This window comes from Chiloscyllium plagiosum, unplaced genomic scaffold (genome assembly GCF_037043375.1).
Source record: "Chiloscyllium plagiosum isolate Xiang-an unplaced genomic scaffold, Cpla_swu_hap1 HiC_scaffold_45, whole genome shotgun sequence".
NCBI lineage: Eukaryota > Metazoa > Chordata > Chondrichthyes > Orectolobiformes > Hemiscylliidae > Chiloscyllium > Chiloscyllium plagiosum.
In genome coordinates, this window is record NW_028270183.1 from 14,341,540 (window position 1) to 14,365,794 (window position 24,255).

General features: G+C 44.9%; 1 protein-coding gene across 1 annotated transcript in view; it reads right to left on the bottom strand.

Moving 5' to 3' along the window:
- camsap3 (calmodulin regulated spectrin-associated protein family, member 3) overlaps positions 1-24,255 on the bottom strand; it is a 208,174-nt gene that overhangs the window by 84,635 nt on the left and 99,284 nt on the right. Inside the window, exons 3-4 of the mRNA XM_087983177.1 lie at positions 8,596-8,757; positions 4,306-4,389 (exon numbers count right to left, since the gene is read on the bottom strand). Of these exons, the coding sequence (XP_087839303.1) occupies positions 4,306-4,389; positions 8,596-8,757 (246 nt within the window). The remainder of the gene's footprint in view (positions 1-4,305; positions 4,390-8,595; positions 8,758-24,255) is intronic.

Consider the following 24,255-nt stretch of genomic DNA (forward strand, 5'->3'; position numbering starts at 1 on the left):
ATCCAAAATGGACTTACTCCCTTGAATGCAGTGTGAACTAAATGGTACAACTTCTACATAAAGGAACAACTGAAGCCTTCTGCAGTGATTGGAACAGGAGATCGGCAGGTGGAACTCAGGAGTAAGAGTTCCCTGATTGGAGCTATTAACTTAGGCCAAACAGGGAGCCCTAGCTGACAGGGGTAAGCAGGAGTCTCAGGGATTCTCCTCACTCTAGGAACTGGCTCTGAGCTAGCTGGTCACGTGCATGGGAGACTGGCCCCTGTGGAGTAATTTCACTTTCCCTTTGAGACAGGGAATTAAGTAGAGAGCAGTTCACAGGCCCTTTCATGCTTTTTTTATGGATAGTGAACCCTGCTCCCACATGGATTTCAGATCAACTACCGGCTACACTAACCCCAGAATTGAATTCTAATCAATCTACCGGGAAGTTGAGAGTTCCCAAATCAACATGCCTTGGACAAATGACTGCAATAGAAGAGAGAATGACCGCTCAGTGCATCCTCATCACCCAGCAAGGGTTCAAACACTAAGCAGCAGGGTCAGCTGCTTGAACTTTACTTCAGCAATGAGAGTGGGCATGGGAAAGTGTAGGTACTCTCTGTCAGGCAGGGAGGAAGTGAAAAGGGAAGGGAACCGTGGTTTAAGAAAGAAACTGTATCTCTTAAGTGGAAGGAGGCGGCTTATGAGAAGTTGAGACAAGATGGTTCAGAGGAGGGGATGGAGAGTTACAGATTAGTTAGGAAGGATTTAAAGAGAGTTAAGAAGAGCAAGAAGATGACATGAGTGGTCTTTAGCAGGTAAAATAAAGGAGAACCCTAAAGCTTTCTATAGGTACACCAGGCAAATAAAAAGGGATGACTAGGTTAGGAACAGGGCCAGTCAAAAACAGAAGTAGGAAGTTGTGTATGGACCCTGTGGAGATCGGAAAGGTGCTAAATGAATATTTCTCACCTGTTTTCACGCAGGAAAAGGAGACTATTGTAGAGGAGAAGAATAAGATACAGGATATTGGACTAGAAAGGATAAAAGTTAGTCAGGAAGAAGTGTTATCAATTCAAGAAGGAGTGAAAGTAGATAAGTCCCTGGGCCAGATCAGATTTATCCGAGGATTCTCGGGAAAGCTAGGGAGGAGATAGCAGAGCCTTTGGCTTTGATATTCGCGTCATCATTGTCTACAGGTTTAGTACCAGAAAACTGGAGAATTGCAATAGTTGTGCCCTTGTTCAAGAAGGGCAGTAGAGATGACCCATTTAATTATAGACCAGTGAGCCTTACGTCTGTTGTAGGAAAAGTTTTGGAAAGGATTTTAAGAGATAGGATTTATAATCATCTAGCAAGCAACAATTGGATTGCAGATTGTTAACATGGTTTTGTCAAGGGTAGGTCATGTCTCACAAACCTTAGCTTTTTGAGAAGGTGACCAAGCATGTAGATGAGGGTAGGACAGTTGACGTGGTATACATGGACTTCAGTGAAACCTTTGATAAGGTTCCACATGGTAGGCTGTTGGAGAAAATGCAGAGGCATGGGATTAAGGGTGATTTAGCGGTTTGGATTAGAAACTGGCTTTCTGTAAGAAGGCAGCGAGTGGTAGTTGATGGAAATATTCAACCTGGAGTCCAGTTACTAGTGGTGTGCCAGAAGGATCTGTTTTTGGACCACTGCTACTTTTCATTTTTATAATTGACTTGGAGGAGAAAGTGAGGTCTGCAGATGCTGGAGATCAAGAGCTGGAAATGTGTTGCTGGAAAAGCGCAGCAGGTCAGGCAGCATCCAGGGAACAGGAGAATCGACATTTCGGGCATAAGCCCTTCTTCAGGAATCAGATTCCTGAAGAAGGGCTTATGCCCGAAACGTCGATTCTCCTGTTCCCTGGATGCTGCCTGACCTGCTGCGCTTTTCCAGTAACACATTTCCATAATTGACTTGGACACAGGCATAGGTGGGTGGGTCAGTAAGTTTGCAGATGATGCTAAAGTCAGTGGAGTAGTGGACAGTTTGGATGAATGCTGCAGATTGCATGGGGACATAGATAAACTGCAGAATTGGGCTGAGAGATGGCAAATGGAGATCAATGCAGCTAAATGTGAGGTGATTCACTTTGCTAAGAATAACAGGAAGGCAGAGTATGGGTGAATGGAAAACTTCTTGGTCGTGTGGATATGCAGAATGATCTTGGAGTCATGTACATAGATCCCTGAAAGTTACCACTCGGGTTGATAGTGCTGTTAAAGCGGCATACAGTGTGTTAGGTTTCATTGGTAGAGGGATTGAGTTCCAGAGCGATAATTTCATGCTGCAACTATACAAAACGCTAGTGCGCCCACACTTGGAACATTGTGTACAAGTCTGGGTCGCACCATTCCAGGAAGGATGTGGAAGCACTGGAAAAAGGGCAGAGGAGATTTACCAGGATGTTGCCTGGTCTGGAGGGAAGGTCTTATGAGGAAAGGCTGAGAGATTTGGGTCTGCTTTCGTTGGAGAGAAGGTGGCTAAGAGGGGATTTGATAGAGACATACAAGACGATCAGAGGATTAGATAGTGTAGACAGTGAAAGTCTTTTTCCTAGGATGATGACGTCAGTTTGTATGGAGGGGGCATAGCTGCAAATTGAGGGGTGATAGATTTAAGACAGATGTCAGAGGCAGGTTCTTTACTCAGAGTGGTAAGGGCATGGAATGCCCTGCCTGCTAATGTAGTTAACTCAGCCACATTAGGGAGATTTAAACAATCCTTGGATAAGCACATGGATGATAATGGGATAGTGTAGGGGGATGGGCTCAGATGAGTTCACAGGTCGGCGCAACATCGAGGGCCGAAGGGCCTGTTCTGAACTGTATTGTTCTATGTTCTCTCCTGTCCTGGCCATGACAGAAGGAAATGGGCAAACTCAGGCTGTGCTCCACCTCCACGATGGGGTAAACTTGCTCTCAACAGCATTTCAGGCGGGGAATAAGAAACCTAATCATATTTCAATTGATTCAGTTCAATTCACAATCCTGTCTTGCTCCAAGTACCGGCTTTCACTTAGAGAAAAAGCTACCCCTACGACACACTCCAAGCCACCAATGTTAAAGCCTGCTCCATTTCGCCCCAGATTGGAACCGCACTCTTGCTCCTTTGGCTCCGTTTAGCCAGAAGGCACTTAAATATTCCCCATCACCCTCCCTGAGCTGTAGCAACCCATCCAACCCCAGTACAGCAGAAATCAGGAGGTCAATCTGAATCTACAGGCCACTAAAACACTTCATCCACAGACTGCATGTGATCTGACATGAAGCTTGACCACTTCTCCAGTGACAAGATGCCAACGGAGTCTAAGCCTACACAACAGGTCGAGATCGAGGAGTTCTGATGCTCCTGAGATACCTGCTCCGTCAGCATCACTTGGAAACACCAAGCCTTGCTAACTCCCCATCTTCCCAAATTATCCCATCAGTGATGCTGTTCGGTTTGTCTTCGTATTTGCCTTTCCAGCTTGTTGCCTCTTGTAGCTACTGCACAGCTGGATTGTCTTGAAAGACATTGGTAAAGAGAGAGAGAGAGAAAAAATGCCAATTGCAATGCTGGTGGCAACCAATATCTTGCGGGCATCAGGCATTGCAAAGTGGGACAGCAAAACCACCAATAGAAGGTCAACTCTGAGCAAACTGCCAGATTGCAGAAATATTCTGGTGGTGTCCATCCTCTAACAGGAAATTAATATTTGTAATTAATACAGATATTACCAAATCAGATGGCAGCGGGAAAAATTACACAATAGCCAGCACAAATTACTGGGAAAACAAAAAACCATTGAGCACTGGTCAGAAATACGAGAGGAGCATTTCCAGAAATAGTAACCCTGGTTGTATCACCAGCCTCAAAAAACCCCATAGCATTTGCTAATTCCTATTCTGAAAGAATTAGGAAAAGGGTTATAAATATCAGAGGTTACGGTCTTGCAGATTTGAAGTTCTGCGTGCAACAGTGACGATATTCTTCCATTTGCCCCCAGTCCCCCAACCCTCACATTCTCTCCTAATTTCAAGTTTCAATTCAATGATCTCAGTCCATTTGACCACTGAATTCTAGATGTTTCTCAAATTGAGCGGCTCAAAATAGAAGCAAAAATTTAAAAAACAAATCAACGCCTCACAAGAGTGAAGACTCAGTTTCCGAACTGATATTCTAACCACAAAGACAAAGTAAGAAGCACTCAAAAGAAAGACATAGTGCCAACAGGTAAAAGGCAGTGAGATTGGATGCACAGAGACATGGCTGTCATCACACACGGAAAATGTTCAGCAGTTAGTCCCTTACCCCTTGGCTTGTTGGATTGTCTACGCCAGGCTGTAGTCTGAGCTGGTGCAGTCGTTCAGAGACATCTTTTAACTTCTGGTTTATCTGAGCAATGGAATTAGGAAAAGAAGAGGACAGGATATTAGAACCTATTAAACACAAACTGACACACTCCTTCCAAAAGACCCCTTTCAGACAGTTGCCAGTTTTGATTCGAGTTGTTGGGAGTTTATGATTAGTTATTGACACTTGAGGGCTATTACATGAAGGGTATAGCATAGGAACAGGCCATTCGTCCCAAATGGTTCTGTACTAGCATTTGTGCTCCACGTGAGCCTTCAATCTGCATCCAATACTCTCCAGAATTTTGAGAAGATTTGTAGCTCAGGTTGAGATTCTGGATGTAGGTTTGCTCGCTGAGCTGGAAGGTTATTTTCTAGAGGTTTTGTCATCCTACTAGGTAACATCATCAGTGAGCCTCCGGATGAAGCACTGGTGGCATGCCCCACTTTCTATCTACGTGTTTGGGTTTCCTTGGGTTGGTGATGTCATTTCCTATGGTGGCATAATTTCCTGTAGTGATGTTATTTCCTGTTCTTTTTCTCAGGGGGTGGAAAATCGGATCCAATTCAATGTGTTTGTTGATAGAGTTCCAGTTGGAATGCCCTGTTTCTAGAAATTCTCATATGTGTCTCGGTTTGGCTTGTCCTAGGATGGATGTGTTGTCCCAGTCGAAGTGATGTCCTTCCTTATCTGTATGTAAGGATACTAGTGAGAGGGGGTCATGTTATTTGTGGCTAATTGGTGTTCATGTATCCTGGTGGCTAATTTTCTGCATGTTTGTCCAATGTAGTGTTTGTTACAGTTCTAGCACGGTATTTTGTAAGTGACATTAGTTTTGCTTATTGTCTGTAAAGGGTCTTTCAAGTTCATTAGCTGCTTTTTTAGTGTGTTGGTGGGTTTGTGGGCTACCATGATACCAAGAGGTCGGAGTCATTTGACAGTTATTTCCGAGATGTCTTTGATGTAGGGGAGAGTGGCTGGGGTTTCTGGTCTGTCTGCTTGTTTGGGTTTGTTGCTGAGAAATCGGCGGACTGTGTCATTGGGTACCCCATTCTTTCTGAATACACGGTATAGGGGATTTTCTGCTCTGCTGTCTGTGGATCTCATTGAAATAATGTTCTAATGCAGTTTCATTTGTGGATGTTGGGATGATTGCTTCTGTAGTTCAATATTTAGTCTGTATGCCTTGTTTTCCTGTAGACGTTGGCTTGAAGTTCGCTCTACTGTGACATCTAGGAATGGCCGTTTGTTGTTGTTTTCCTCCTCGGTAGTGAATTTTATGCCAGTAAGGGTATTATTGATGGTCTTGAAGGTTTCCTCTAATTTGTTTCCTTTAGTGATGACAAAGGTATCATCCACATAGCAGACCCAAAGTTTGGGTTGGATGGTTGGCAGAGCTGTTTGTTCAAGTCTCTGAATTACTGCCTACAAACACGACCAACTTCACCAGCAAGGACAACATCTTCAAGCTAATGGACCTATGCCTGATCACCCACTTCAACAACAAAACCTGCAGACAAACCAACAGAACCCCCATGGGATCTCCGATATCATGGTTCTTAGCAGAGGCAGTCATGCAGAGATACGAACAAACAGCTGTACCAACCATCCAACCCAAACTTTGGGTCCGCTACGTGGATGACATCTTTGTCATCACTAAACGAAACAAATTAGAGGAAACCTTCAAGACCAACAATAATACCCTTACTGGCATAAAATTCACTAAAGAGGAGGAAAACAACAACAAACTGCCATTCCTAGATGTCACAATACAGCGAACAGCCAATGGGGAACTTCAAACCAGCGTCTACAGGAAAACAATACATAAGGACTAAATATTGAACTACAGAAGCAGTCATCCCAGCATCCACAAATGAAACTGCTTTAGAACATCATTTCAACGAACCAACATACACTGCAGCACAGAGGGACTACGCAGAGCAGAGGAAAATCACCTATGCAGTTTATTCAAAAAGAATGGATCTCCAATGAACACAGTCCGCCGATTTCTCGGCAACGAACCCAAACAAGCAGACAAAACACACCCAGAATCCCTAGCTACTCTCCCCTACATCAAAGGCATCTCAGAAATGACTGCCAGACTACTCCGATCTCTTGGCATTATGGTAGCCCACAAACCCACCAACACAGTAAAACAGCAGCTAATGAACTTGAAAGACCTGATACAGACAACAAGCAAAACTCATGTCACTTACAAAATACCTTGCAAGAACTGTAACAAACACTACATTGGACAAACATGCAGAAAACTAGCCACCAGGATACATGAACATCAACTAGCCACAAAGACATGACCCTCTCTCACTAGTATCCTTACATACAGATAAGGACACCACTTCGACTGGGACAACACATCCATCCTAGGACAAGCCAAACTGAGACATGCATGAGAATTCCTGGAAGCATGGCATATCAACTGGAACTCTATCAACAAACACATTGACTTGGGCCCCTTTTATCACCCCCTGAGAAAGATATCAGGAAATGACATCACCAATGGAAATGACACCACCACCCAAGGAAACCTAAACACAAATAGAAAATGGGCCATGTCACCAGTGCTTGATCCAGAGGCTCACTGATGATCTAACTTAGCATGGTGACGAAACATCTGAAAACAAACCTTCCAGCTCAGCGAGCAAACCTACATCCACTATCCAGAATAGAATGGACTTTCTGCCCTCACATCGGCAGAAATAAAACAGATATCACATACAGAGACACATGCTACATACCCCAAACCATCCCGTGTAGTACAACATTCAGTGTAATTCCATCCTGGGAAACACTGGTGCCAAGGACAACCAATCAGAGGGGGGCTGGTTGAAAGAAGAGGGGATGGGGGGGGGGGGGGGTGGGGGTCGTGGAGAAGCTCAACAGAACTTGCCCTGAGGTTAATCCAAATAAACATTGGACAACATTGAAAAGACAGGGTCTTCACTGTGACCTCAGCTGGTGTGGGGATTTGAACCCCTGCTGTTGGTGTCTCTCCACATTGAAAACCAGCTGCTCAGCCAACCAAGCTCGCCAACTCAGTGCCAAATGTGATTAGCAGACCAAGATTGCGAGAAGGGGTGGAACACATTTTTGTTGGACAGGGGCTGTGCTCACACACTTGATAAATGGTCAACATGACTTCACAGCAGCTCGAGAAGATGTGCCCACTGTAGGAATAAGCAAAAGCCTTCTCTGAAAGAAACCTTTAGGTCTGACCCACTGTTACCCCTTCCCACCCACTCGGTCACAAGTGGACAATCTTCCCCACATGTGGAGCTGTGCTCTCAGTCAATCCAATAGAGTCAAGGCAAATAATAAGTGAAACAAGTCTCCCCTCCTTCCCCAAACATGGTCTTCAGATTGCCACTTAATGCAAAGGGTGCCCTGAGTTGCTATCTCCATCAGGAGAGATTGAATAATTTGGAATTCTTTTCTCCAAATACAAGAGTCGTAAACTAACCAAGGCTTTGGTGGAGCTAGTACAGATATCTCAGGGACGTGTGTGTCAGGTATAGACAACATTGGCATATTGCCACTGCCTTGAGAAGGCAGCCAACATCATCAAAGACCCCTCTCACCCCAGTTAGATCCAGGAGATACAAAAGTTTGAAAACACATACCAAGAAACTGAAGAACAGCTTCTTCCTCGCTGTTATCTGGTTCATGAACAGACCACTCATACATTAGAGTTGATCTTTCTCTGTAGCTGTAACACTATATTCTGTTCTATTACCCTGGTGTACTTATGTAAGGGATGATACATCTGAATAGCGCGCAAAACAATACTTTGCACTGTATTTCGGTACATGTGACAAGTATAACAAATAAAGCAAACATGCAGCTCTGAAGACAAGGTTAAGTCCACAGTTCAAAAACAAATTATTTTTTTTGAAGGTAAATGCCTGAAAATGTTTATAAGACAAATTCATTTCGAAAACTTTTATTCAAATTTCTTAATGGTGCCTGTCGTCATTATTTGTTAAAGTGGGAACAGCACTGGGCTCTGGTCACCAGCTTAAAAAGATAACCCCTCCAAGGCCAGGCCAATGTATTAAGTGATGACAGTGCACAGTAAGGCCTCAGTCACCCACTGGGTCCAACATCAACACCACTGGCTGACAGATGAGGTCGTACCATTAACAAATCTGACCCTGTGGAAAGCGCAAAGTCATTTCAGCAGACACCAAAGAAATAAAAACAAAAACAGCAGTCTTTCGATAAGATAGTTACCTTATCAACCCAGAGCAGCAGACTGTACTCCGTACTGGCTAAGACTTCTTTTGACGGACTGTGGCTCCCCATTCCCTCTGTGTCCAGTGCCACTTTCCTGCCACGCAGTGTTTCCATCATGTACGCAGTCATCAGGCCATCAATAACAGCCAAGTGGGCACCCTGGTTGGCACCAAAAAAAGGAGAGCTAGCATCATTTATTCAGCCGAGCCAACGTCACCCGCCCAGCCACATCCTCCGTTGTAGTATGGCCTATTCCTGTTTCACTTTCGGAATGGCGCCAAACTACTATTACCGGACAAATGGAAACCATGAGGCGAAAAGATGACAGCTGCACCGAAGCCACAATGTTAACCAGCCCATGCGACATTTTCAATTGGCCTTTATGAATAATAAGCCTGTTTTGGGGAGTACTGTACCCCTCACGTCTTTTTACAGCTCTTCCTTTCATCAAGCCCAACACCAATTTGAAAATACAAATTCTACGTTGGGATTTAAACCCTCATTGCACTGAGTGTTCCTCCATCAACCACGTGAACATTAATTGAACTCCTAACGACAATATTAACTGTAAACACGAGCCATTTTGAGGCGGTCTCCAACACATTCAGGAGCCCATTTTGATCAGAATGTCAAACCAAGCTGACTTATTATTTGTTAATCGCCCCCCCCCACACCCCACCCCCAACACGAGACCAGTAGATACTCCTAATCAGAGTGAATCGACTGCTATCTGAGCTGGTGAGATTGACCAGAACAAGCTAATATTAGTTAGGAGTGAAGAGTGAGGTGTAATCACAGTGAAAGGATGCAAGGGCCTAAAAAACAACAAGGACATAAAAAGGGTAGTAGGATCACAATCAAGAGCTAGCAACCATATGGAAATAGACTCTTCTGTCTAACCTGTCCATGCCGACCAGTTATCCTAAATTAATCTAGTCCCATTTGTCAGCACTTGGCCTATATCCCTCTAAACCCTTCCTATTCATACACCCATCCAGATGCCTTTAAAATGTTGTAATTGTACCAGCCTTCATCACTTCCTCTGGCAGCTCATTCCACACATGCACTGTGCAAAAAGGTTACCCTTCAAGTCCTTTTCAAATCTCTCCCCTCTCACCTTAAACCTATGCCCTCTAGTTTTGGACTCCCCTACCTGGAGAAAAAGACCTTAGTTATGCACCCTATAAAATCACGAGGGGCATGGATAAACCTCTGTAAGGTCAGCCCTCAGCCTCTGACCCACCAGGGTAAACATCCCCAGCCTATTCAGCCTTTGCCTATAGCTCAAACCCTGACATTTCCTTGTACATCTTTTCTGAACCCTTTCCAGTTTCACAACACCCTTTCCATAGCAGGGAGATCAAAAATGAATGCAGTATTCCAAAAGTGGCCTAACCAATACCTTGCCAGGGCTGCATGACCTCCCAACTCCTACACTCAATGCACTGACCTGTAAAGGCCAATAAACAAAGAGAATGAGCTCCCCATTCAGCTTACCCCATTTCTGACACCTTATTGGCTGCTAAGGGCTTGGAGTTACCCAATAGGTCATGAGAATTGCAACATAAATGCAAATCTTTTCCCTGTGAAGTGAGATATGAGCAACACTTGACAGTTGTTATGACACGGGGTAAATCCAGCCCCCCCCGCTGCTAATTTAAACCTGTAATACCGAAATCAAAATTCAGGAGGCAAGAAACATTTCCCAAAAGTCACTAATTAAAAGAAAAAAAATTAACTTTATTTTTAAAAAAGTCTAACAGAGAATAATTAACAACTATTTACAACTCCTTTCTCTAACCTATCTTTTGTCTTTCCCTCTACAATACTAGCCCAATAAAACCCCCGATTAAGATTTACCAAAAAATTCAAATTTCAAAACCAGCCAGCTGTCGAATCTTTTCTTTGTATCTTCCTCTGTAGGTTTGCTCTCCAGGTTGGTGTCGATATTTTTCCTCTGTGCAAACTTCTTCTCTAGATAGGTACCTCTCAGAGAGTTCTCACTAACAGCCTACATCTGTTGGTCTTTTGACAGTTCTCCCCCAACTGTTCAATTTGTTAATATTTATATTCCAATGCATCGGATTGTTTCATTTGTTTTAACATTGTCAAAATTCCAAATTCAAACTTGATTGGAGTTTAGTATCTTGGGGCATAATTCAAACTGAGTGGCCAAATTTGATTTTATTTTGTCTGAAAGCAACCCAGGTACTGCTAGCTGATGGACCATATGTTACATGGTAAATTTTCCAGTACTCTATGAGCTTCTCTAAGTCTTTCAACTTTCCTAAAGATACAGTATCCCTTACACCTTCGTAACACAATCATTTCGGAACGCTGACTGGAACAGGGACCACACATGCTGTGAAATGTGGACAGGAGGACAATTCTCCAAACATAGCAGCAAAGCCAAAGTAAATCTGCTGCAATTGGAGATACCATATAATCACAATTTGACTCCCTAAAGCAAAACTAAACTGACTGTGGTTCAGAGAGAAGAATTGGAAGAGTGTGAGAATTAAAACACATTGATCCAAAAGTTCCATCAAACCAATACCCATGCTCCAAATTTTCAGAATGGTTTCTCTCCAGATGGATTTGTAAACAGGAATGCAGAGACTCTGCCAAGCCTCAATATTACGTATGTCAAAGGATGAAAATCTTCCGTATTTATTTTTAAACTTGTGCTGTCACCTTGCCCATGTGTTTTTTTTTGGTTTTATGAATTTACTATTTCTCGGTTTATTTAGTGAATAGGAAAGCCTTTTTTTAAAAAATACAAGAGGGAAGGATCTAGGTTTTGGTCAGCCTGTCCTTGTTCCCCATAGCAATGAGGGTCAAAGTTCACATGAGTGCGGTCTCAGAAACCATATGACGTGGTTTTGGCTGATTGTAGTACACTTACAAAAAATAAAAACGCTCAGTGGTTCGCACTGCTGCCTCACTGTGCCAGGGACCTGGGTTCGATTCCAGCCTTAGACAACTATTTGGGTGGAGTTTGCACATTCTGCCCATATCTGCGTGGGTTTGCTCTGGATTGTGGGAGGAAACTGGAGCACCCAAAGCTGTGAAGCGTAGGTGAATTGGCCATGGGAAATGTAGGGTTATTGGGATAGGGTAAAGGGTCGATGGTCCGTCTGGGTGGAATGTTCTGAGGGTCAGTGTGGGCTGGTTGTCAGTAACACCTTCCAACTAGCCCTGCTAAAAAAAAATGCTTTCCAAAAAGAGGTTTCCACAAAATTCAGCCTCATCCTTCGGAACTCCAGTGAAGATAATCCAAACCGAGCCAGTCTCTCTTCAGGTAGGCTTGCCATTAAAGGATTTAGTTTGATGATGGGGCGGAGGCAATCAGGGAGTGGTTTAACACCTCATCCACCACCTGAAGGAGCAGCGCTCTGAAAGCTAGCGCTTCCAAATTAACCTCCTGAACTAAAAGTTGGTGTTGTGTGATTTTTAACTTTGTCCATGACCTTCAACATGGAGCATGGTGGCTCAAGCAGCTCAACACCACCTTCACAAAGGGCAACCAGGGATGAGTAATAAATGCCAGCCCAGCCAGCAACTCCTACTCCCTGCCAAAGAGAAAGCTCCCAGTCAATTACTACTTTAGGAACTGGAAGGGAGATATAAAAAGCAATAATTGACAGGAAGATATATAAAGAAAGTCGAGTCACAACAGAATACCAGGAAGGTTCAATAACAGACTGAGTTGGACCCAATCCACCTCCTACACCCTTAAAAGGGAGGCTTATTCAGCATACATTCTTCCATGAGACTTCACAGCTCAGTATCTCTTGTATAGTTGGTACTTGTTTAACTTGGGGACGGAGTGTGCCATCAGTGCACAGGGTAAACATCACTTGCCCCACACATGGGCAAAATTGCCCCTTTTAAAGGGCAAAATGGCAGACTCGCAGAGATTTGGGATGTGAGACACTGTCGCTGTGCTATGTGAAGCCTACTTCACAACCTGGAATCGGGTTGCCCCCTCAGCAAACAGAGACCAAGCATCAGAAGTAGTGCATGCAGCTGTAAAAACATAGGGTTCAGTCCCCACTCCCAAAACCCAGAGTCTGGAGCAGCAACATCGGTGGGGAACAAAGGGACAGGCTACAGCGAGAGACGCAACAGTTTTTAGATGAGATTTGGACCCACGTGGCCATTCGCCTGCGTATCTGATCACAGGGTCCTGGGGACAGCAGCCAGTTTCCCGAGCGAGTCATTTGCTCCAGATCTCAGAAACGAGACAGCACAGAAGTGGGCCACTTGGCCCATCTTGTCCGTGCCGGCCGAAAGACACCCAGCTGCCCTTTCTAATCCCACCGCCCTGCACAGAACTTGCAGCCCTGGAGCTTACAGGAGGTACTTATCCAGGCACCTTTTCACACAAAAATAAAAATAAAGAGTTTAGGCTTTCTGCCTCTAGCACCAACTCAAAGGCAGTGAGTTCCAGAACCCCCCCTCTGCAGAATTAAAGCTTCCTTACATGTTTTTCTTGGGGAGCATCAATTGGTGGCCATTTTGAACAATGGGACACCAGTGACTGCACTCCAAAAGACGTTTCACAGCTCGAGGGTAGCTCCTTGGGGTGCTATACAAATGAAGTACTTTTGGCATTTCTGAGAGCCATGAGTCAGAGAGCGACCAACCCTTCACAATCCCTCTCGGGGGGACTTGCACAAAGCTGCATTTATTTGGCCCGCCCAGTGATACCTGACTGGAAGGAAAGCACAGACCAAGAAAATGTGGCGCTAGAAAAGCACAGCCGGTCAGGCAGCACCCGAGGTGGAGAGTCGATGTTTCAGGCATTCCTGATGAAGGGCTTATGCCCGAAACGTCGACTCTCCTGCTTCTCAGATGCTGCCTTACTGGCTGTGCTTTTCCAGCACTGCACTTTTTGACTCTGACTCTCCAGCATCTGCAGCCCTCACTTTCTCCCAAAAGCACAGACAGCCAATCTGGCTGCCATCTTTTGTACAAAGCAGGATCCCACAAACGCCAACCCGGGAACAGCCAGAAAACCTGATTGGGAGGAGGGGGGGTGGTGGAGAATATTGGCCACTACACGGTGGTGGTGGAGGGGCGGGGGCTCCTCTTTTTTTTAAATAAGTGATTAACGACAGGATCTTTTACATCTTCCCGAGGGGGGAAAACGGGGGCCTCAATCTGACATCCTGGCCAAAAGCCAAATGCACCCCGCGGTGGAGGGTCAGCCAGATGGCCTCTGGAGTGGTACTCAAACCCCATGAAAGCTCCAGACTGAGGCGGTGGAGAGGGCATTACCCATCTGAGCCATAGCCCAGGCTGATGCAGAGGGACAGCTCCAGGATCTCTCAAGAATCACACTTACGGCCATATGCCGAGAGACTCGGGTGGATTGGGCACAGAGGTGGCACGGCTCACTTCATAACAAACCATGGGCACGGACGCCTCACGGACAAACCAACTGGAAACTGCCAGGACAGGGGACCCCACGTGACAAACAAACCAAAAGGAGCCGATAAAAATAATCGGACAGAGGAAGCTCTTTCATTCCGCGTTAAAATGCCAAGCCCTGACCATTCTGGCCCCCCCCATCCCCAGTCACGATGCAGATGTAATGATTCCTTCCACATGGATCAGATTATGAACAGTCTGCAAACACAAGGATGTCGCTGCTGTAACTGAGGGCCCCCCTCTCCCCGAACACACTCTGGTTCTCCAACCACATGCTTCCTGCAAGTGTCCATTAATCCTGACACCCTCAGGAGCAGTCTGGAGCAATGAGTGCTCTCAGCAATTTCTGGTTTCAGACAGCCCTCTGCTCTTCACCTGGGGATCGCTGGGAATGATCAACCCATTGCACAGAGTTGGAGTTAAACTTCCACCACACCCCCCACCCCGCCAACCCACCCCAACAATCTTCATTTCCTTTCCTCCCCGAGTAATAAAAATTAAAATTTGTTTCCAATAACACTTTCCTACATTGCATTCTGGCAAATAGAAAGGAATTTTTTTTGTTTTTTTAAATTTCACTCGCAGGACTGTGGTCCCTGACTGGACTCAGCATGTATTGCCCATCCCTAATTGCCTGGAGGGCAGTTAAGAATCAACCTCATTGCTGAGCGTCTGTAGGCCAGACCAGGTAAAGATGGCAGATTTCCTTCCTCAAAGGGTATTAGTGATCCAGCTGGGTTTTCACAACAATTGGTAACAGTTTCACAATCTTTCTTAAGATTCTTAAATTCAGAACCTCTGTCTTTGTTGGTGAATTCAAGTTCATTCAAACCTGGGTCCCTCGAGACTTAGCTAGGCCTGTGCATTCATAGTCTGGCACGAACACCACTCGGCCATTGCTTCCCCAAGTGGCCAAAGGGCTAAAAGGTAAGCAGAACCTGAAAAAGACTGTGTAAGATTTCGGAGAGATACTAGCTGCAGTAAGGATGAGGAAATGATGGAAAATTTTAAACAATCAAAGTTGCAAAATGACATAGCAACACATTTATGATTTGGACAGGACCACTTTCTGTGATAGAGAATTCCACAGGCTCCCCACTCTCTGGGTGAAGAGATTTCTCCTCATCCCAAATCTAAATGGCCAACCCCATATCTTTAAACTGAGCACGCTGGGCCCCCCATCATTAGCAACATGCTTGCTGTGTTCACCACGTCTAACCCTGTTAGAATTCTATAGGTTTCTCAGAGATTTCTCTCATCCTTCTAAGCAATATCAATGGCCTGCAAATGCAGATACCTCATAGTGCATCAAACACAAGCTCAATTAACATCAAATTCCCCTGTTTGCATCTCTACTTGGCAAAGGGTGCGTGTGCATGCATGTGCGGGGGTCTGGGTGCGCATGCGTTGACGTGGGTCCAGGCGCATGGTTGCATGGGTACGAGTATATGTGCGTCTGTCTGTGTCTGTGTGCATTCATTAACTTGGTGGGGGGGGGGGCGGGGGGGCTGCGATCATCCGATAAGCAAGTCCAGCTCAAGGATAGTGTGTTCTGATCCAATGATCTCCCTACAACAACCCCCGCCCCCATACAATAACCCCTTGTCGCTAATTTATCCGAGCTTACTGATGTCCGATTATATTTTCCCGGGCTACCTTGATATGACTTTCCAAAATGCAAGACCTCACACTTACCTAGATTAAATTTCAGTTGCCATTTCTCGACCCACTTGCCCAGCTGATCAAGATCTTGCTGCAATTTCTGAGAACCTTCCTCACTGCCCACAATACCACCTATTTTAGTGTCAACTGCAAACTTACTAATCATGCCTTGTACATTCTCATCCAAAACATTGATATAGATAACAAACAGCAATGTGCCCGCACCAACCCAAGGCACCACATTAGTCACAGGCTTCCAGTCCGAAAAGCATCCTTCCACTATTACCCTCTGCTTCTTACCAACAAGCCAATTTTGTATGCAATTTGTCAGTTCCCCCTGGATTCCATGTGATCTAACCTTCCAGAGAGCCAATCATGTGGAACCTTATCAAAGGCCTTACTGAAATCCATATAGACTACATTTACTGCCCTGCCCTCATCAACCTTCCTGGTCACTTCATTAATTAGCGGTTCCAATTTACTAACATTCCATAAACATACCCTTTGGCAAAAGGCAAATTCTCACATGCAGTTCTCCAATCCAGGAGGAAAAGGACATCAAGGGGATATGAATAGGAAGGGTTTAGAGGGATTTACATTACATTACATTTACATTACATTACATTACAGTGTGGAAACAGGCCCTTCGGCCAACAAGTCCACACCGACCCGCCTAAGCGCAACCCACCCATACCCCTACATTTACCCCCTACCTAACACTATGGGCAATTTAGCATGGCCAATTCACCTGACCTGCACACCTTTGGACTGTGGGAGGAAACCGGAGCACCCAGAGGAAACCCATGCAGACACGGGGAGAACGCGCAAACTCCACACAGTCAGCCGCCTGAGGCGGGAATTGAACCCGGGTCTCCGGCGCTGTGAAGCAGCAGTGCCGCCTGCCGCCCAAATGCTGGTAAATGGGACCAGATTAATTTAGGATATCTGGTCAGCATGGATGTGTTGGACCAAAGGGTCGGTTTCCATGCTCTGCATCTCTACGACTTTCTGACGTTAAGAGAAGGTTGAGACAGAGTAGCGGCTAGGAGCCGTTCACTGAAACATGTGATGACGCTGTCACTTTAAAAAGGTTCTTTTGTCCTTGTTTGCTTTTTGGAGAGGTCAAAATGGCTGAGGTGCTGAAGAGTCTAGTTTAACAATGAAAGGGGAATGGCCAGTACTTCCAGGTGCGGCTTTCTCTAGTTTGTTTTAGCTGTAGAGTCACAAGATGTGCGAATCCAGGACGTGCAGATTTCAGTCAAGTATTCCTCAGACCTTCTTCTCAAAGTTGTTCCCTCCTGCCTGTAAGAATCTGTGCTTGAATTTAGTTTTTTGCCAAGGGGTGTGTTTAAGGAATGTTGGTGTATTGGAACAGTTAATTAGTAATAGCTGCTCTATCAGGTCGGTTACGTTTTCTAATAGTTACGGTATTCTAAAGTCTGCTTTCTTTCCTTCAGGTTTCAACTGCAGTGTTTAAAGAAATGCTGTTTTGCTTAAAGCAGAGTGGTTTGACCAGCTGCATCACAACCACTTCCCAACTGCCTTTAAAATAAGGAAACATTTGAGTCTAGGCTACCTTCTTAAAATAATTGGGGGGGGGGGGGGTGAAAAGAGGTGGGTCTGGCCTGGTCCATAACACACTACCAACTCTGTTAAAAGCCGAATAGTTTCTGACGCTACCGAAAACCCCAAACCTTAAATCCTGATCGGTCAGAGCCGCTTTAATAAAACCCAAGGCTTCCCAAGCTGTTCGTTCTCATGGTCTTGGTAGACTACTCCACGCCTCTGCCTACAACTTCTCTTCAAAACAAAACAAAAACCAGGATAAAATAACTTCTTAAAGCCACAGCATCACTGCTCCATCTACAGCATGTGGTAGGAGCTCACGCCAAAGAAAGCGCACTGCACATGCTTCAATCCAATGGCCAGGTGGGAAAAATTGAACGGGATCAGTCGGGGAAATAATATTCTTTATTTAAAAAAAACAAAAACAAACGAAGCCTGGCTGATGACTACAAAGGGAATTTTCTGACCCCTGGAAATCTTAATGGGAACATTGCACCTCACTAATTAACTTCTTTAATATTCTCTGAACACACCTTTTAGCAAATAGGCAAATTCTCTCATGCAGTTTTCCAATCCAAGAGGAAAAAAACATCCAGTGGATATGGGTAAGGAAGGGTTGAGAGAAATATGGCCCATTTACTTTGAATTCAGAGACTGATCTGTATGTTAACTTTGATGTCTTACAGATCTGCTCTCATTTCTAACGTGCAGAGAAAGCTTCAAAGCGCAAGATCTCAAAGCACAAAAATGTAAGGCAACTTAACTGTCCTCTTTCAGCAGGGGAAATAAAGTCTCCTGAGGTTTATATTCCAGACTGGAGACTTGTAAAGTCATTTCTTCTTTAACGCGATGGGTGCATTCTTGTGCGACCCCGTACTAATATAAAAATCACGCAATAAAAATAGCACTTAAAAGTGTTGGCACTTTAAGTGATCACATTATAGCCAACACAGGTTTTTAAAGTTGACACTTTAGAAAGTGTCCCCTATTTGTCAACTGCATTACAGCCAAGTTACATTGACAAAACACACCTTATAACGGAATGACCTGTATTGAAAGGCATATTTGTGTTTACCCATCGAAGAACTTACAAAACAGGGCTCAAAACCCAACTCAAACCCCATGATCTGTTTGTGTTGATGGACAATTTACTGCAGATCACAGCTTGAGGACCACCATTTAACAACCTGGCATTGCAGGTAAAATGGAAATATTATCTCTTCCTCAAGTGCTGCTAGCCAGGCATAGAGAGAGAGACAGCACGAAAACAGATCCTTTGGTCCAACGAGCCCATGCTGAACACTGGAAATGAAACAGGTCAGAAGAACTTCAGAGGATTTGCACAGCTAATCATCTCAATCAACTGCTCACCTACCTTAACCAAAGGGAAGCTCCTCAATATGCCAACTCCTCTTGAGAATTCAGAGACTGATCTGTGTATTACCTTTCACTTCTTTCAGATCAGATCTCATTTCTAATCTATTTGCATGTGTTGCGTTATTAATTGTTTTCATCTTTGCTCAGTCATAAGCTCTCTTTTATTAACTCCAGGAAACCTGTCCATATTTTACAATAACTTCACTTGGGTCAAGGAGAAAAGGGATCCACAAGGGAACTGATCCTTTTCAAAAATCAACATTGTTACAACCAACCGAATGGGCTATCAGAGTAAAGAAACGAGTCAGTTTATCCCTCCTCAACTGGGAGCTTAGCAGTTTGGGGTATCCCCCTTTCCAGAACTGGACCAAATTGGGGGATCTCACCCAGGGACTAAGTCCTAACAGGTCTCAGGGAGTTGGTACAGATCCAACTGCTCCCTTCAGGAGCTACAGTAGAAGATCTCTACCCATTGGCTCTATCCATTCCATCCAGCCAATGCAACTAATATTAACCTTTTCCAAACCACAACCTTACACAACACTTTAAAAGGAATGAGATGAAGATCACACTAAAACAAAGTGTAGTGATTGGAATGAGTTCAGTTCGGCAGACTTCATAGAATGAGCCCCCGATTGGATCAGATTAACAGCCTCAATCAGGGCACCCTGGCTGACAAATATAAACAGAGGTTCTGTTCACTTTGAGGGAGCTGGCTCTGAGCTCACTGGGCCAGTGTCATGTACTAGGCAAAAGTGAGGGCTGTAGATGCTGGAGGTCAGAGTTGAGAGTGTGGCGCTGGAAAAGCGCAGCCGGTCAGGCAGCATCCAAGGAGGTGAGTCGACGTTTCAAGCATTCCTGATGAAGGGCTTTTGCCCAAAACGTCAATTCTCCTGCCCCTCGAATGCTGCCTGACCGACAGTGTCACGTGCTATGCACATGTAAATAAAGGGTGACATGGTGATGGCCTTTGTAGAGTTTTATCACAAAGTACATCACCAAGCCACATCAGATGCGTTTACAGAACGTTTTGAAGTAACGTCTTTAAAAATGAAAGTGCAGTAGTGAGGCAGAGAGGTTTAGGGACAGAATTCCAAAACTTAGGGCTCAGAATTAAATCAAGGAACAAGCGCTAACATTTATTGGTGATCTCAGGAGTGAGTTGGGGAATATACAAGAGACCAGAATTAAACAAGCACAGTTGCTCAGAGAGATATGGGCTGGAGGAGATTACAAAAATCACAAGGGGCAAGATCACACAGGGATTTGAAAATAAGGATTTGATTTTTATTTTTAAAAAGTCAAGACATCGCTTGACTGGGAACCAATGTCAGTCAGTGAGCACAGGTTGGGTGTGCGGGATCTATTGAGAGTAGATTACAGATGCTAGGATTAAAAGGAGGGCTGAGGGATTTGAAAACTGCAAAAATGGAGGCATCCCTTGGACTGGGAACCAATGGAGGTGTACGAGTGTCCAGGGGAAAAGTGTGAAAGGACCTGGTGCGATTAAGCACGACAGCAGAAAGTTGGACAATCTCCAGTTTCTGGAGAATGGAGGGGACCAGTCAAGAGGCAGGAAGAGACAACGAAGCAATCAAATAATATCCAGAAACATTTCCCTTTGGCAATTTCAGCACTGTTACTGCCTCTTCAAGTAAGGTCCTGGGCTCGAGTCTTAGCTTTGAGTTTAGGACTGCATCTTCCTGTTCAAGACCCAGAAGTGGACATTCGTCTGGGCAGGCCACCACTGCAGGGATCACACGCTCACTGATTTATTTGTTTCAGTGAACGAAAACCAGCAACTCCCACTGGGCATATTGTATGGCCCTTGAGCTGGACTGGTCAATAGCCGTGGAGTTAAATCCAGGCTTTCAAATGGGTCATTTTGGCAAAGTGCTCCCAGAGGCCACTTTACATGACGTTGTAGTAAATGTCCTATGACAGCACTTGTCTTGACAGGATCACCACGCACAGCACCATCTGTCAGGAGTGAAGGAAGAACGAACACACACAACTATTCTCTAGCAAGTCACCAATCTGTGCCCAGTGAGTCCAGTCTGACACTGAGGGGGGGGGGGGGTTGGTGTTGGCATTGCTTCAAAGTGGGTTCTATACCCTTGAATGTACAGGGCTCAGACCTTGGTCAGTGGGGGGGGCGGGTACACACCTAAGAAGTGAATTGTCCCAACACGGATTAACATTCCCGCTCATTAGCTCATCAGTACAGCCACCATTAAGTTCTTGCGTTGGGCTTGCCCTTATTGAGTGAGAGAGAGGCAGCCAACATTCATACTGCAGACTGACTGGAAAACACATCAAAGTGGGCTCCAAAGAAGGGCCATATTGAACTCAAAATGATAACTGTTTTTTTTTTTCTCTCTCTCTCTCCATTAACGCTACTAGACTGGAGTTTCTCCTGAATTTCTATTTTTGTTCTATTTTACACGGGTTAGAATGGTTGAGAGAGATCGGATATTCTGCTGGCACTGTAGGAGAGTGTCGACACCCTTTTATCTGTGACAAACCTTTGCAGGTAAATTTAAAATCTTGTCATGTTGCTCTCTACAGCAAAGTGCAATTTTAAACTGTACTTGCCTAGCCAGAGACTCCATCAGGCTGCCTGGGTTTTACTTTATTTTAAGTAAAAAGGAGAATAAAGTGAGGAGGTGGGGGGAGGGAGAGAGGAGGTGGGGCTTTGGTGTGACGTAGGCATCCCAGTCTACCAGACTCCTGGTGGGCCAATGAAAGTAAATTTTACCCCCAGGCTTCAGCACCCATTCAGGGCAGAGAAGCCTGGGGTTCCAACTGCTGAGATGAAGGAGGTAGAAAGGAAAGACAGTAACCTGAACTAATAACAGCATGTTGGAGATACTCAACCAGTCTGGCAGCAACAGGAGGGAACAGGGAAATAATGTTCGCGCTGAGTTCAGGCTGACTCTTGTTTGGAACTGAAGAAAAAGATGAAAATCAAAGTCATGATACAGAATCAGGCCATCTGGTCCATTCGGCTCACGCAGCCACACAGTACGGAAACAAATCCTTCAGCCCAACCAGTCCATACCAACCATAATGAGAGAAAGTGAGGGCTGCAGATCAGCTGAAAATGTGTTGGTGGAAAAGCGCAGCAGGTCAGGCAGCATCCAAGGAACAGGAGAATCGACGTTTCGAGCATAAGCCCTTCTTCAGGAACCACGAGGAGGTTCATCCACTTTACCAACACCTTCCACCCTGACCTCAAATTCACCTGGACCATCTCAGACTCCTCCCTCCCCTTCCTAGACCATACCAACCATAATCCCAAACTAAACTAGCGCCAACGGCCTGCTCCTGGCCCATATCCCTCCCAACCTTTCCTATTCACGTACTTATCCAAATGTCCTTTAAACGCTGTAATTGTACTCACGTCCACCACATCCACTGGAGGTTCATTCCACACACCAACCACCCTGTGTAAAAATGTTGCCCGTCATGTCTTCGTTAAGTATCTCTCCTCTCACCTTAAAAATATGCCCCCCCGTCTTGAAATCCCCCACCCGAGGGAAAAGATATCTGCCATTCAGTTTGTCTGTACCCCTCATGAGTTTATAAACCTCCACAAGGTCACCCCTCAAACTCCTTCGCTCCAGTGACACAAAATCTGAGCCTATCCAGCTTCTCCTTCTACCTCAAACTCTCCATTCCCAGCAACATCCTGGTAACCTCTTCTGAATCCTCTCCAGTTTAATAATATCCTTCCTATAACTGGGCAACCAGAACTATACATGAGTACTCCAGAAGAGGCCTCAATAAAATGTCCTGTACAACCTCAACATGAATCCCCAACTCCTATTCTCAAAAGGTCCGAGCAATGAAAGCAAGCGTGTGAAACATCTTCTTAACCATCCAGTCTATATGTAACGCAAGTTTCAAAGAACTATGAACCTGAACCCCTTGATCTCCCTGTTCGATAGCACGACCCAAGGCCTTTTGATTTGGTACCAATCCCCTCCTTCACCCTGTACATTGGATAGTTACTTAAACAGAAGCAACGTCCTCTTGAAAAGCTCAATTCCAGGCAGTACATTCCAGACTCAAACTGCTTATAGTAGGGTTTATTGTTGAAAAAGTGGGGAGAACACTGAGTGGAACGAAAGGGAAGGTCATGAACAGGTTGGGTGAAGGAGATTGCTTTCAAAGATCAAGGCGAGGATTGAACAATGTTTGTAGACAAGGGACAAACTATTGATCCACAGAAGATGTTAATAACAGAGTAAAGGCAATAAATCAAATGTATGAAAATAAGATACAGATGCAGGTTTCGGGGGGGGCGGGGAAGAGGAGAGAAAACAGGAGAGAATTTCAAAATGGAGGCAACAATCCTGAACTTAAACCGCTTCTTTATTGCCAAAGTTCTGCCTCAGGCACACGTTTCCACAAGATTAATGGTTTATTTACCTCAGCGCTGTTTAACCAAACACATTCGCCACACCTTTTCCACATTAACCAGAGGATCACAGCAGAAAGGTGTTCAAAATTCACAACAGACTACAGTAGCAGCTGCACACACAGAGAGCAAAGAAATGCTCATTTCGGCATTTCCTTGTCAAGACACGCAAACCTCTCTCCAGATGTTCCCAACGTGACTGGGGGCCTCAAACACAACAACTGCATTTAAGTGAAGCCAGTCGCAGCTGGAATTGCACCCCTTGTACATAAGGGTACACCAGGAGTGGCCCATCTCTCAAACAGGAGCATCAGTGAACTTCACAGAGTAACAGTGCTGACAGAGACCCTTGGCTTCATCATAGTACTGCCAGTCAGGGAAGCAATGGCCTAGTGGTATCATCACTGGACTGTTAATCCAGAGACACTAGGTCATATTCTGGGGACCCTGGTTCGAATCCCACCATGGCTAAATGGTGAAATTTGAATCTGATAGAAACCTGGAATTAAAAGTCCAATGATGACCATGAATCATTGTCAACTGGGGAAAACCCATCTGGTTTACTAATACCCTTTAGGAAATGGCATCTGCCACTTACCTGGTCTAGAGTGGATTGGCCATGCTAAATTACCCCATAGTGTCCAGGGATATGTGGGTAAGGTGCATTAGTCAGGGATAAATGCAGGGTAATAGGGTAGAGGAATAGGTCTGAGGTCTGTTTGGTTACTCTTCTGAGGGTCGGTGTGGACTCGCTGGGCCGGTTTCCAAACTGTAAGGATTCTATAATACCAATTAGGGATGGGCAATAAATGCTGGCAATTCTCTCATTCTATGAATGAATAAAATAGAGAGCTCTCTATTACAGCTCTTCTATAAGCCCAAAAGAAAGCCAAATAGTTCACAGCACCTTGCACGCTCACCCTAATGGAATCTACACAAAACTGCCCAGTGCCAGTAGCTAGCTCAGAATATCCACTGGTCAGACCAATAGGGGCTGCCATTCCTCCTCTGCCAACACAGAGGGGTCACAAACAATGCCAAGTAGGTCTCAGCAGACGTGAGATGATTACAGGAGCTAAGCTGATCCTGCTGATTAATTCCAGCATCTCTGTACAATTGGAGCTTGCTCTCTCACGCGAGTGGATTATTAAATTCCCAACAGGGTGCGTGGTTTTCTAGAGTCTCTCGAAATA